Source organism: Papio anubis, chromosome 12 (assembly GCF_008728515.1).
Source record: "Papio anubis isolate 15944 chromosome 12, Panubis1.0, whole genome shotgun sequence".
NCBI classification, from domain to species: domain Eukaryota; kingdom Metazoa; phylum Chordata; class Mammalia; order Primates; family Cercopithecidae; genus Papio; species Papio anubis.
In genome coordinates, this window is record NC_044987.1 from 76,901,794 (window position 1) to 76,917,281 (window position 15,488).

Genomic DNA, 15,488 nt, shown 5'->3' on the forward strand with positions numbered 1-15,488 from the left:
GTAATATCACCACCTTTTAACCTCTCACAGCAATGTATTCTCTCCCCACCCCACAGCTGCCAGGATGGCAAGCTCCATGAAGGCAAGAATTTTCATCATTTTGCTCCCTGTTGTGGCCTCAGTGCCTAGAACATGGCCTGGCCCACAGCAGGTACTCAGTAAATATTTGCTGCTGAATGAGGGAATTTTTCACTTCACAGGGTTCTCGTAGGAATTTTATAACCTGCAGGCAAATGGCTTGCTTAGCACAGTGCCTGGCACGTAGTAAGTCATGTGTAAACAGCAGCTGTGATTATTAACATGAATAATGAAGCCTGTCTCCGTTACCTGCCATCTTCTCTCAGCTGCCCAGGGAGGTGTAACAGGGACACGGTCATCCCTCCTGGGGACACAGGGGACACATGGGAGGGGCTAAAGATGCACCCGCCCAGCACCAGGCTGTGCCAGGTGCTTCACACACACCTCATTGATGATCCCTCCAACAGCCCAGGCATGAATGTGCTTGCCCACATCACAGCCAGGGTGGTAAGCTGGAATTCTGGCCCCGTGCTCACCCCCTGCGCCTGCTTGTGGATTTGGGACTTGAGGAGACCCATAAGGCCCTGTGCAGGGGAAACTGCCCACTGGGCATCAAGCCGCATGCCCTAGAACTGGGCAGTTATGGAGACCGGAGAGGGAGGACAGAGACGAGCTTTGGGTCTCTAGGCAAGCTCTCTCTGGGACCCTCTCCCTATCTGTGGGTTGGACGAAGGGCTGCCAATGCTGGCCCTCTGGGATCCTGTGAGAAGCAAGACCAAGCCGGGGACCCTATAGCCTGACAAATCACCAACCCCCAGCCTGCCCCACATGTCCAATGCAATGCAACCATCAGGACAGCTGCCTCTGTTGTATTCGCTGCTGGATCCTGGGTATCTAGAATGGTGCCTGGCACATTGAGGGCACTCAAACATGTTTGCAGAAGGAGGGAAGAATGGAAAGAGGGGTGCAAGGGGGACAGAAGGAGATAGTTCAGTTACCTTCCCGAGGCTCAGCAGTTGGGGGATCTCTAAGCCTCCACTCGCCTTCAGGCAGAGATGGTGTGAGCAGAGGGACAGCTGGCAGGCAGAGTAGGTGAGCCGGGGGCCGGCGTAGGGGGCAAGGCCCGCTGGTCTTCAAGTGTGCTGCCGTCCAGAGTTGTTGAGAGAGCAGATGTGTGCCAGGATGCTGTCCCCACAGCCCACCAGTCTGGACCTCTGCCTGCACTGACCCTCTCCGTGTGGTTCTCTGCAGACCCAGATGTAGTGTCCCTGGAGGCAGCAGACAGACCCAACTTCTTCCTTCACGTCACAGCCAACGGGTCTCTGGAGCTGGCTAAGTGGCAGGGCCGTGACACCTTCCAACAGCATGCCTCCTTCTTGCTGCACCAGGGCACATGGCAGGCAGGCCTGGTGGCCCTGGAGTCCCTGGCCAAGCCCAGCTCCTTCCTCTGTGCATCGGGCCCGGTGCTGGCCCTGCGGCTGTACGAACACACAGAGGTGTTCCGCCTGGGCACGCTCTTCCGCCTTCTGGGTAGGTGACCCCCTGCCATTGCCCTCGGCCCCTTGGCCCTCTCAGTCCACTGCTCTTCCCACCCTGTCCCCACCTCACCCTTCCAATTGCCCCTAAGAGGCAGAATCCTCCTTCTCTTGGCACAGGGGGCCACATGGGTGCCACCCTGAGATGAGAGGTGGCCCGGCCTCCATGTTAACGGCCTAGGGAGCCACGGACAGTGTGCTTGGGGTCCAGCCAATTTCCTGGGTCCTGCCTGCTGCCACAGGCCAATTACACGGTCTAAAAATACAGCAGCCTTTGTGGAAGTGAGGGGAGGTGTGATTCTGGCTGCAGCACACGTAGCCGCTGGCTCAATTTTCTTGCTGTTGGGGTCACATGCCTGCCCCATGAGTTCAAGGACTGTCACAAGGGGGATAGGTCTGGGGACCAGCAGCCTCATCTCTGAATGGAAGGCCCAAGCCCCTGGACAGGGGTGGGGTGACTCCCCAAACTTCCACCGAGGCCAAGGGGGTCCAGGGCCTGCCCTGCCAGCTGTGTCTGTCCCCAAAATATTGTTCTCTGCCTAAACCCTGGAGTTTCTTTACTGTTTTCTCTGTCTTGCATGGGGCTTGGGGGTACTTGTGTCTGTGGATGGATCCATTTGCATGTACACATATGGAAATGTGTTTTCAGCCAGCCTCCTCATTTCATCACCCACCCCACCCAAGCCAGGGCTGGGTGAGCTCATTCTTCCCTTCAGCGGTTAGCGAGTCTGCCCTCGAACTTGACGTGGGACAGGTTTATCGCCGGCCATGATGACAAGACTTGCTCATGATGGGAATATTTGTGTCCCTTTCTGGAAGACACTGGGGCATGAGCCCAGACTTTGAAGCTGGACAGCCTTGGGTTCAAATCCTGACCCCGGTCCTAGACACTTGGAGGAGAACCCCTATCTCCTTGACTTGGTTTCTTCACCTGTGAAATGGGGATATTTGTCTGAGAAGTGTGCTGTGAGGACTAGCTGTGTCTCGTGGCCTTTGCCCAGGGCCTGGCACATAGTAGGTGCTCCCCAAATGTAAGTTACACTCTCCAGGCTTTTGGAAAAGCAGGTTTCTTCACAGCTGGCAGCAGTGTTCAGGTTAGGGCATCTGGAGGAGCTGCTGGTGGGGGCTGCTCCCTGGAGCCTGCTTCGGAGCCTACCCACACCTCCCTGCTCAGGCTGTGTGTTCAGAAACTGGTCACTTGTGCCGAGGTAGCCTGGGGTCTACTTGTCTGCCTCCAAGCCCCCCATAGGCTGCAGACTTTTCCCTCATTTGTCAAGGTGCTAGTCACAGGGCCTCTTTTGAGAACATCTCTGAAAACCTGTCATTTTCCCAGCATCATCTGTGCCTGGGTTTCCTCTTCTCTAAAGTGGGGGTAATAATAGCACCTACCTCATAGGACGATGGTAAGGTTGAATGAGTAAATCCGTGTGAGATATTTCGGGTAGCACCCAGTGCTGTTTAAGAGTTAGCCCAGCTGCAGGGGCAGTGAGGGCGGTGCTCTAACGACCTGCACCCTCAGACCCTAAGAGGCTCTTCAGGGGGTCCTCTGGGAACAGAGAGGGCTGAGCCTGGGGAAAAGCACCTCCCTTGCAAGCTCTCGGGGGCCAGGTGCCCAGGAAGGCCTTGGGCTAGAGGGGAAGGGATCCCCCAGTGCCTTCCCTCACCCCGCAAAGGAGGGCCTCTTGCCTCCATGGAGGTCTACAATAGCCCTGCTAGAGGCAGGGCAAGGAGGAGGTTACTGTGTCCTGGGATGCGGGGAAAGCCTGGGCACCAAGGTCCCAGAGGGGCAGGGTGGGTGGCAGGGCATCCCAAGGGAGAGATCAGGGTCCAGGCCTCTTCTTTGGCCACCTTTCGAAGCCTCACTCCAACTGCCAGGGCCAGAGCTTCCCTGTCCTCAGTCCTTCCCTGTCCTCAGTCCTTCCCTGTCCTCAGTCCTGCATTCAGTTCCCAGAGCCCCGTCCCCAGGATACCCCAGGCACTCACACCAACCACGGTGAACACAGTTTCTCCTTAGCGTGGTTTTTTCCCCATTCACTTTCCCTGCATGGGTCCATTTATCCCCTCCACAGAATGGGGGGACAGGGTTAAGCTCTGGGACTTCCTCTGTGTCTTCACCTGACCCAGAGTTGCTGCCCCATCTCACTTTCTAGATGCCAAGCCCTCAGGGGCTGCCTATCCAGTCTGCGAGTGGCGCTATGATGCCTGTGCCAGCTCCTGCTTCCAAACCTGCCGGGACCCATGGGCAGCCAGCTGCCGGGATGTACCCAGGTGAGATGTCAGGGGCCGTGGGCATGGAGTCAAGGTGCGTGCACCAGTGTGTGTGTGCACTCACATACACTTGTGTATGAGTGTTTCACATGTTGAGTGTATGGGGATGTGTGTACCAGGGTGACTGTCTTTCCATATATGCACATATGTGAGCACATGTGAGTATCTATTTGTGCATGATGTGCGTGCAGCAGAGCCTTGTGTGTGTTTGTGTGTGTACTACTACAACTGTGCATTCATTGTACACAGTTGCATGTATGCAGGTGTTGTGTGCAGCTGTGTGCATGTGTGAGGGCGTATTCACTGATGTTTGTGGGAGTCTCTGTGGGTGTGTTCGCATGTATGTGTAAAAATTTAGGCGTCCTGCAAGGATGGAGGGGGTACATGAGACCACGTGAGAATGTGCCCAGGCCAAGACACATGTGAACATGTACATGAGTGTGTGCAGAAGTGTACCTTGCTTGTGTGTGTGTTTCCCTCTCGGTCTGAGGGGTAGAAGTGTGCAGGAGTGTGCTGCATACATACTGGGTGTGTGTGCTCCTGTACATGTGTGACAGCATCTCTAAGGAGGGTCATGTGTGTGTACATGTAATAAGCACATGTGTGCACACATACGTGTCATAAGAAAGGATAAGGCCTGTGCTCAGTCGAGGGAAAAAGAGGTGGCTCTCCCTGTATTCCAGGCCACTAACCTGCTCCCTGCTCTGTCCTCAGGGTAGAAGGCTGTGTCCCTGTGTGTCCTGCCCCCAAGGTCCTGGATGAAGTCACACAGAGATGTGTCTACTTGGAGGACTGTAAGTGGCCCGGACTTCTCGTCCTTCCCTCAGATTTCCTCTAAGTCCCTAGGGTCTCATTGAGCAGTCATGCCTCAAAGCTCCCAGGTCCCAGAGAAGCAAGATCAGCACAGGGACCTTTGGAAAGAGATACAGGCACAGGGGAGGCACAGGCCTCATCCGGTCTATTCGCCTCGCTTCACAGAGAGGAGAAATGAGGCGCAGAGTGGGGTCACATGGTGAGAAGGTGGTGCAGCCAGACTTAGACCTGAGGTCTCTTGGCTCTGTGGTCAGGGTCTGAGGTCGGGCAGAGTTCAGACCTGCTGACTTCTGGCCGTCAGAAGCTGCCCTCACCCCATCACCAAGGGTGCCAGTCCTCAAGCCCCACACCACAGCCCTGCCCACCGATGACCCCCTGGGGCAGCAGTCACCCCGCCTTTTGAGCCTCTTCTCTTGTCTCCGCAGGTGTGGAGCCAGCAGTTTGGGTTCCCACAGAGGCCCTTGGCAATGACACCCTCCCTCCCAGTCAAGGGCTGCCCACTCCCAGTGACGAGGAGCCACAGCTGTCACAGGAAAGCCCCGGGAGCCCCACCCACAGGCCAGCCCTGGCCCCAGCTGCCCCACTCCCCACAGCCCTGAACCCACCAGTGGCAGCCACTGAAGAGCCAGTGGTGTCTCCAAGCCCCACCCAGTCCACCCTGCAGCAGCCACTGGGGCTCACTGCCTCTCAACTCCCTGCCCGTCCCACAGAGGCCCCAGCCAGCAAGGGAGTGACTGCCAGCCTCCTGGCCGTCCCCCACACACCAGAGTCCTCATCCCTCCCTGTTGCACTGCAGACACCCACACCTGGCACGGTGTCAGGTGCCGTGGAGACAACAAGGGTGACTGTGATCTTTGCAGGAAGCCCCAACATCACAGTCTCCTCCCGGTCGCCCCCTGCCCCTCGCTTCCCGCTCATGACCAAGGCTGTGACAGTCCGAGGCCATGGCTCCTTGCCTGTCAGGACGACACCCCTACAGCCCTCCTTGACAGCAAGTCCCTCCTCCAGACCTGTGGCTTCCCCTGGAGCCATCTCCAGGTCCCCCACCTCCTCGGGATCCCACAAGGCTGTGCTGACACCTGCAGTAACTAAGGTCATAAGCAGGACAGGGGTCCCCCAGCCTACCCAGGCCCAGAGTGCTTCAAGTCCGAGCACCCCTCTAACTGTGGCTAGAACAGCAGCAGAACAGGTTCCTGTCAGTCCCCTCACAACCAGGAGCGCGGAGATGGTGCTGTCCACAGAGAAGGGCGAAGCCGGGCACAGCCAGCCCATGGGCTCGCCTGCCTCCCCACAGGCACACCCACTCCCCACTGCACCACCCCGCACAGCCCAGCATACCACCACGGCCACCAGGTCTCCAGCTCTGCCCCCAGAGACCCCAACTGCCGCCAGCCTGTCGACAGCTGCTCATGGGCTGGGAGCCACACCCTTCGTGTCCCTAGAGTCAATTGGTCCATCCCAGTTCCTCTCTGGCCTGCCTCCCGACACCAGCTTGCCCCTGGCCAAGGTGGGCACATCTGCCCCAGTGGCCACCCCTGGCCCCAAAGCCTCTGTCATCACCACTCCACTCCAGTCACAGGCCATGACTCTGCCTGCTCAGACACTTAGCCCAGCACCACGTTTCACTCCCGCAGCAATGACCCAGGCATACCCACCTGCCCACATAGCACCCTCGGCAGCGGGCACAGCTCCAGGCCTGCTGCTGGGAGCCATGTTGCCAACCTCTGGAGTCTTGCCTGTGACTGAGGGCATGGCCTCCACGGTATCTGTTGTCTCACGAAAGGGCACCACAGGGAAGGTGGCCATCCTATCCCAGCAAGTGTCTCTGCCCACCTCCATCTATGGCTTTGCCCAGGGTGGGCCCACAGAGCTCATGCCTGCCACGAGCCACCCTCTCACCCCCTTGGTGACTGAGCCCGAGGGAGCCCAGGCAGGCACAGCTCTGCCAGTGCCCACATCCTATCCCCTGAGCCGCGTCTCAGCCAGGACGGCCCCCCAAGACAGCACGCTGGTTCTGTTGCCTCAGCTGGCTGAGTCCCATGGAACCTCGGCAGGGGCTCACCTCGCAGCAGAGCCCGTGGACGAGGCCATCACAGAACCATCTGGGCGCTCAGCCCCAGCCCTGAGCATCGTAGAGGGTTTGGCGGAGGCTTTGGCAACCACCACTGAGGCCAATACATCCACCACCTGTGTTGTGAGTGATTTGTCAGGGTTCTGTTCCCCCTTATGTGACCCCTCCCTTCATCCCTTCCCTCTTCCCTGCTAGATGGAGTTTTAGTTGCTATCCTCATTCCTGCCCCAAGCTCCTGGTCCCTGAAAAATTCTCCAGTCTCCTGTTGGCCCCAATGCCATAGCAGGGTTCCACCTGGCCCATCTAGGCCCTGGGGGTCAGATTGGATGGCCTAGTGTGATGCCCAGGTGACAATGTGTGTGTGCTGGTGTGTGCCTTTTGTGAGTCTGCTGTGTGCGTTTGTGTTCACATGTGTGAGACAGTATGAGCGCTCGTGTGTCTGCATGTGTTCTTGTGTGTGTGATGAATGGTGTTTGAGACATCCTCATGTGCATCTTTGTGCCTTTGTGAGAATCTGTATGTGTGTGTCTGTGCGTGTGTGTGCGCGCAGGCTTGCGCAGGTATGCTAGGGTTTCTGTGAGTGTGAACTAGTGTATATACATGCCTGTGTACCCAGACCTCTCAGCGCAGGCCAGGCAGATCTGTAGAGGTCTCCAAGAATCATTCCCTGACCTCCGAGCTCACACTAAGCACAGCGCCAGGCCCCAGATGGCTTGTCAGTGGGTGGGGGGTGAGGGCATCTTTCCCTAGAAGGTCCCTTGCTCCACTAGGGCCTATATGTGGGAAGGATTGGGTGCCCTCATGGCTTGCAGGGTGGGCTGTAGCTCCTCGATGGGCACTCACACTTCCTCCACTCTGTACCCAGCCAATCGCCGAGCAGGACTGCGTCCGCCACATCTGCCTGGAGGGCCAGCTGATCCGCGTGAATCAGTCCCAGCACTGTCCCCAGGGCGCTGCTCCCCCTCGCTGTGGGATCCTGGGCCTCGCCGTGCGGGTGGGTGGGGACCGCTGCTGCCCACTCTGGGAGTGTGCCTGTGAGTCAATGGGATCAGCGGAGCCTTCTGCATCCTCCCTGTATCCTTACCCCAGCATGACCGCCACCCCTGATCTATGTGCCCCAGACTCCCCTCCTGTGGGACCCCGACCTGGCAGATTTCCTACGCTTGTGACCTCTGATCTGTGTGATGCCTGGTCTGAGCCACCCTCCAGACTCCAGGCCTCTGCATCCATCCAGGAAGAGGACCAGGAACCTGCCCCATCTTCCTAGGCGGCCTTGGTCTTGGAGACATCCACCGATTCTTCTTGTGCCCTGTCCCTCCCCCAGGCCGGTGCTCAATCTTCCCTGACCTGAGCTTCGTGACCTTCGATGGGAGCCACGTAGCTCTGTTCAAGGAGGCCATCTACATCCTCAGCCAGAGCCCAGATGAAATGGTCACCGTCCATGTACTGGACTGCAAAAGTGCCAACCTGGTGCCTGCCCCATACCTCCCTCCCTGCTGGGGACTAGGAACTGAACTAGGATAAGAGGGGAGATGGAGCAGTGAGCCAGGGTTCCAGAGGCAAAGAGAGATGTGGAAGCCCCCCTGAGCTCCCTCTGTCTCCAGGAATGGGCAGGGCCTCCCAGGTGACGGCTCCCTGGGAGGCTGGGGGAATAGTTGAGTGGAGTGTGCTGCCTCCTGGTCCCAGCCTGTTCCATTCCCAGTTTGTGCCAGCTTCCTGCCATGTAGGAGGGATGGTACGGAAGTGCAGAGGAACTGGGATGTCACTCCAATGGTGTGGACCGAGGTCATAGGTGCTGGCTGCAGGGAACTCCTACTAGGATGTCCCCATAAGCCAGGTGGAAAGAAGTAGCTTCTTTTCTCTTCCTCTTCCTCTTCTCTTCTCTTCTCCTCTTCTCTTCTCTCTTGTCTCCCCTTCCTTCCTTCCTTTCTTTTTCTCTTTCTTTCTTTCCTTCTTTCCTTCCTTCCTTCTTTCCCTCCCTCCTTCCTTCCTCCCTCCCTCCCTCCCTCCCTCCCTGCCTGCCTTCTTTCTTTCTTTCTTTCTTTCTTTCTTTCTTTCTTTCTTTCTTTCTTTCTTTCTTTCTTTCTTTCTTTCTTTCTTTCTTTCTTCTCTCTTCTTTCCCTCCCTTTCTGCCCACCCTTCCTCCCTCCCTCCCTCCCTCCCTCCCTTCCTTTTTTCTGTTTTGGTCTGGACTTGCATGAGGTCAAATGGAACCAGAACTGTTCCATGGGATCCTGGGCACCATCTGCCCAGCCTGATGGGAGCCCCTGGCATAGTGCAGGGGGGAGTCAGGGGAGACTGTACGCACATTTGCTGTGCCCACTCACTTGGAGGGGGGCAGAGGACAGGGCTCCAGGTTGATGAGGGCTGGGTTCTCTCTGCAGGGACACCTGAACTGGCCCCCATTCTGTCTGGTGATGTTGAACGTGACTCACTTGGCCCATCAGGTCACTATTGATCGCTTCAACCGAAAGGTGAGTGCATCAAACAGCCAGCCTCCAGGGCAGGGCCACAGTCAGCTGAGGGGCAGGGCATCCAGGGGTGGAGGGGCTGTGAGGCTGAGTCATGATTCAGGGCAGGGATGGGGAGGGGACCTTTTTTTAAAAAATAATGCAAAATTAGGTATATTTGGAAGTGATTATAATTAGAATGCTTGTGGCCACTCCAGTGTCAGGGGAGGAAGTATACCAGGAGGGATGGGATATTGTTGTGACAGAGAAAAAGTCGGAAAGGCAAGAGACAGTGGGTTTAAATATTTGTGGCTAAAATATCTCACTTTTGCAATTTTTACAAAAACCTATGGCCACATGAGCACATTACTACCAGGGCCCCTACCAAGAAGTGAGGAGCCCTGAATTTAAGCTTCATTGGCCTCACTAAGTCACCTTTGTCAAGGAGGCCGGGGTATCCAACAACAGCCCACCCTCATATGGGCATCCTCTTCAGAGGGCCCACCTTTGCTCCTCCCAACAGGTGGGCAAGGGGAACTGATCTATCTCCTCCTCAGGTCCCAGAGTTGTAACTCTTTCCCCAATTCCTGAGCCTCAATCTGCAGCCTTCCTTTTGGAATCTGCTCTTAAACACAGGGTGCGGCACATTTGTGGCACTCTTAGGAACGGGGTTTCAGACAGTAGATTTCCCATGGGATGGAGGCTTGAACAGAAAACTCCCTGAGTTTCATTTCTTAGTTTATAAAATTTTTCCATTAAAAAATTAACATATACTCTACATGCAGTAAAATTTACCCTATTTAGTATACAATTCTACAAGTTGTAACAAGCACTTACAGTCACGTAACTACCACCTCCAACCATGATATAGAACAGTTTTATCATCCCAAACACTACCTCCTGCCTCTTTGTTGTCAACCCCTCCCCCACCTGCTGACAACCATTGTCTGCTGCCCCTATAGTTATGCCTTTTCCAGAATATCGTATAAATTGACCAGAGTATATGGTGACATTCATCCTCATTGTTGCACAGATCAGTAGATTAATCCTTTTTCTTGATGAATAGTATTCCATTTTATGGATGTACCATAGTTTATCCATTAACCAGTTGAAAGATATTAGAGTTGTTTCCAGTTTGGGACAATAACAAAAAAAGTGGCTGTAAACATTTACATACAGGTTTTGTGTAGATAAAGCCCCCAGGAGTAGATTTCTGGGTTGAACAGGAAGGACATATTTAGCTTTTCAATACTTGCCAAACTGTATTCCAGAGCGGGTACTTAGCATTCCCATCAGCAATGGATGAGAGCTCCAGGAGCTTCGCATCCTTGCCAGCACTTGGTGGTGTGTGTTTGTTTATTTGTTTAGTCATTCTAATAAGCGTCAAATAGAACCTCATTTTGGCTTTAATTTGCATTTTTCTGCTTACTGAAGATGTTGAGCATCTTTCCATGGGTTTATTTTCCATGGTATATGCTCTTTGGTGAAGTATCTGTTCAAGTCTTTTGCACATTTTAAAGATCATGTTGTTGTATTGAGTTTTGAGAACTTTTCCTGTGTATTTTGGATATGATCCCTTTATCAGATATAAATCTAATTTTCCAGTGGTTTTCTATTCACCTATTAGTGTCTTTCAAAAGACCGAAGGTTTTTTATTTTGATGGTGTCCAGTTTATCAGTTTTGCTTCTATGAATCATGATACTGGTGTTGTACCTAATGAACCTGGCCCAAAGTCACACAGAATCTCTCTTATGTTTTCTTCTAGAAGTTTTATAGTTTTAGGTATTACTTTTATGTGTATGTTGCATTTAAGGTTAATTTTTGTAAATGGTGCAAAGTATGAGTTGAGATACATTTTTCAAATGTGAATACTCAATTTTTCCAGCACCATTTTTTGAAGAGACTATTCTGTCTTTGAATCTTTATTTAAAAACCAGTTGGCCAGGGACAGTGGCTCATGCCTGTAATCTCAGCACTTTGGGGGGCTGAGGCGGGCAGATCATGAGGTCGGGAGTTCGAGACCAGCCTGGTCAACATGGAGAAACCCCTTCTCTACTAAAAATACAAAATAAACTGGACGTGGTGGCACACGCCTATAATCCCAGCTACTCAGGAGGCTGAGGCAGGAAAATCACTTAAACCCGGGAGGCAGAGGTTGCAGTGAGCTGAGATTACACCATTGTACTCCAGCCTGGGTAACAAGAGTGAAATTCTGCCTCAAAAAAAAAAAAAAAAAAAAAAAATTAATGTTTGGGATTATTTATATACTTTTTATTTTGTCCTATTAATCTGTCCTTTCACTGATGCTACACTGTCTTGATTACCCTTACTTATTATTAAACCTTAAAATTAGGTGGTATTGTTTTGTCTTTTTTTTTAGAGACAGGGTCCTGCCCTATCATCTAGACTAGAGTACAGTGGTGCAATGATAGCTCACTGCAGCCTCAATCTCCTGGGCTCAGTAATCCCCGTACCTCAGTCTCCCAAGTACAGGACAACAAGTGTATGCCACCATGGCTAGCTAATTTTTAAATTTTGTATAGAGATGGGGTCTCACTATGTTGCCCAGGCTGGTCTCAAATTCCTGGGATCAAGGGATCCTCTTGCTTCAGCCTCCCGAAGCGCTGGGATTACAGGTGTGAGCCACCGTGCCTGGCCTAGCTATTCTAATGCCTTTAACTTTTCGTAGAAATTTAGAATCAGCTTTTTTATTTCTACCAAATGTCTTCCTGGGATTTTGAGTTTCATTCAATATATAGATTATTTGGGAGAAGAATAATTCTTAACATTGGTGAGTCTTCCAGTCCATCAATATGGTTCATCTCTATTTTTTTATGGCTTCTTTGATGTTTTTATTGTGTTTTGCAGTTTTCAGTGTGAGGATCCTACACATACTTTGATAGACTTATTCCTAAATAGTTTATATTTTTTGGTGCTATTGTAAGTAATTCTGTTGTTTTTGTTTTTCTTTCCAACTGCTGATTACTAATGCAAATGCAACTTATTTTTGCACATTGAGCTTGTGTCTTGCAATGTTACTAAGCTCAGTTATTAGTTCTTATATTCTTTGGGTTTTTCTACATAGGCAATTATGTCCTCTCCAAATAAAGACAGTTTTATTTTTTTCCTTTCCAATGGGTATGCTTTTAATTTATTTTCTCTCGCCTGTTGCACTGGCTAGGACCTCTAGTGTGATGCTGAATAAGAAAGGTTGAGAGCAGTCATCCTTGTCTGATCTTAGGGAGAAGGCATTCAATCTTTCACTGTAAGGCATGATGTTAGTTGTAGGCTTTTCACAGATGTCCTTCATCAGGTTAAGAACATTTTCTTTTATTCCTAGTTTTCTGAGAGTTTTTTATTACCAGGAGTAGATGTTGAATTTTGTCAAATGCTTTTTTCCATACCTATTTGGATAATCATGTTGTTTTTCTTTTTAAGATTATTAATTTGATGAATTACATTGATTTTTGAATGTTAACCCAGTCTTGCCTTCCTGAAATTAACTTCATTTGTTATATTACCCTTTTTATACATTTTTATATCCTTATGATGGGTATTAGTCTAAATTTTCTTGTAATATGATAGTTTACTATTGGTAGCAGAGTAATACTGGCCTCATATAATGAGTTGGAAAGTATTCTCCCCTTTTTAAGTCTCTGGAAAAGTATATGTAGACTCGGTAATATTTATTCCTTAAACATTTGGTAGAATTCAACAGTGAAGCCATCTGAGCCTGGATTTTTCTCTGGGGAGATTTTAAAACACACGTTCAATTTCTTTAGTAGATGTAGAGCTATATTGGTTATATATTTCTTCTGTGGTAAGTTTGAGTAGTTTGCATCTTTCACAGAATTTGTCCATTTCATCCAAGTTGTCAAATTTATAGACATTAAGTTGTCCATCATATATTCTTGCTATACATTTAATTTCTGTAGGATCTGAATCTATGTGCCGTATCTAATTCCTGACATTAGTTATTTATGTCTTCTCTCTTTTCCCTGACAAGCCTGGCTAGAGGCTTATAAAATTTATTGTCCTTCTCAAAGAATGGCTTTATTGGTTTTCTCTATTATTTTTATGTTTTCTATTTCATTGATTTCTGCTATCTTTATTATATCCTTTCTTCTGCTTACTTTAGGTTTAATTTACTCTTCTTTTCTAGTTTGTTAAGGTAGAGGCCTATGTCATTAATTTGAGACATTTCTTCTTCTATTTTTTTTTTTTTTTTTTTTTTTTGAGACCGAGTCTCACTCTGTTGCCCAGGCTGGAGTGTGGTGGTATAGTCTCGGCTTACTTCAGGCTCTGCCTCCCAGGTTCACGACATTCTCCTGCTTCAGCCTCCCGAGTAGCTGGGACTACAGGCACCACCTAGTTTTTTGTATTTTTAGTAGAGACGGGGTTTCACCGTGTTAGCCAGGATGGTCTCAATCTCCTGACCTCGTGATCCACCTGCCTCGGCCTCCCAAAATGTTGGGATTACAGTTGTGAGCCACCGTGCTCGGCCTCTTTTTCTAATGTAAGCATTTAGTGCTACAATTTTCCCTGTAGGTATTGATTTAGCTGCATCCTACAAGTTTTGGTATGCTGTGTTTTCTTTTTCAATCAGTTCAAAATACTTTTAAATATCCCTTTTGATTTTTATTTGACCCATAAATTATTTTAAGTGTTTTATTTAATCTTCAAATATTTTATAATTTTTCAGATGCCTTTCTGTTATAGATTTCTAATTTAATTTCATTGTGTTCATAAGACATAATTTATCTAGCTTAAATTCTTTTACATTTAGTAAGATTTATTTTACGCCCAAGAATATACTCCAAGTAAATGTGTATTTTATTATTGGGTGGAGTATTCTATGAATGTTAATTAGGTCAAGTTGGCTGATAGTGTTGTTCAAGTATTCTAAATTCTTACTAATTTTCTACCTGTTTATTCCCAGTTATTGAGAGATTGTTGAAATATCTGACTATAATTGTTTTTTTGTCTATTTCTCCTTGGAGTTTTATCAGTTTTTACGTACATATATTGAAATTCTGTTATTTAGGTACATAGCATTCAGGATTGTTATGTCCTTTTGGTGAATTAACTCTTTTCTTCTTAGGAAATGGCCATTTTATCTTGGTAAAATGTCTTTGTTCTGAATTACACTTTGTCTGACTTGCCTGTAATAGCTTCTCCAGCTTTCTTTTGATTGGTGTTAGCACGTATACCTAATATGTATATCTAAGATGTATCTTTTTTCATCCTTTTACTTTAACCTATTTGTGGCTTTTTATTTAAAGTGGAATTTTTGGCCGGCATGTAGGCTCATGCCTATAATCTCACTTTGGGAGGTTGAAGCGGGTGGATTGCTTGAGCCCAGGAGTTTGAGACCAGCCTGGGCAATATGGCAAAACACAATCTCTACTAAAAATATATATATTAAAAAATTATCCAAGCATGGTGGCACATACCTGTAGTTCCAGATATGCAGGAGGCTGAGGTGGGAGAATCACCTGAGCCCAGGAAGTTGAGGCTGCAGTGAGCCATGATTGCACCACTGCACTCCAGCCTGGGTGACAGGAGTGAAGTCCTGTCTCAACAAACAAACAAACAAACAAAAGTGGGATTTTTGCAGGGGGTAAATAGTTGAGCCTTCAGTTTTTAAAGATCCAATCTGACAATCTCTGCCTTTTAATTGGGGATGTTTATACCATTTATGCTTAATTTGGTTCTCAACATGGTGATGTTTATATATTGTTGCTATTTGTTTTCTGTTTGTGACATCTGTTCTTTGTTCCCTCCTTCTTCCTTTTTTTGCCTTTTTGGATTGTTTTTAATGACTCCATTTCATCTCCAATGTTGGATTATTGTCTGTACTTTTTTTTCTCCTTTAATGGTTGCTTTAGATATTACAGTATGTAATTTTACTTTGTCACAGACTAGCTACAAATAATATTATATTGCATCACATACACCATAAGAACTTTATAACAGTATACTGCTAATTCCTTTCATCAAGCCTTTGTGTTATTGTCATAAAATTTACTTCTATATTTATTATAAACTACACAGTAAATTGTTATTGTTTTTCCTTAAGCATTTAATTTATCTTCTAAAGAGATTTTTAAAACAAGGAAAGTTGATATTTACCCACGTATTTACCATTTTGTGCTTTTTATTCCTTTGTGTAAATCTAGATTTGCATCTGGTATCATTTTTCTTCTGCTTGAAAGACTTCCTTTGACACTCATGTAGTACAGATCTACTGGTGATAAATTCTTTCAGCTTTTGTATGTCGGAAGAAGTCTTGGTCTTTCCTTCATTTTTAAGAAATACTTTCACTGGGTATA

At 49.0% G+C, this 15,488-nt stretch overlaps 1 protein-coding gene across 1 annotated transcript in view; it reads left to right on the forward strand.

Moving 5' to 3' along the window:
• Positions 1–15,488, forward strand: part of OTOG (otogelin) — a 113,169-nt gene that overhangs the window by 61,463 nt on the left and 36,218 nt on the right. Inside the window, exons 33-39 of the mRNA XM_031653354.1 lie at positions 1,270–1,548; positions 3,704–3,821; positions 4,536–4,615; positions 5,060–6,828; positions 7,571–7,739; positions 8,030–8,175; positions 9,090–9,179. Coding sequence (XP_031509214.1) covers positions 1,270–1,548; positions 3,704–3,821; positions 4,536–4,615; positions 5,060–6,828; positions 7,571–7,739; positions 8,030–8,175; positions 9,090–9,179 — 2,651 coding nt within the window. The remainder of the gene's footprint in view (positions 1–1,269; positions 1,549–3,703; positions 3,822–4,535; positions 4,616–5,059; positions 6,829–7,570; positions 7,740–8,029; positions 8,176–9,089; positions 9,180–15,488) is intronic.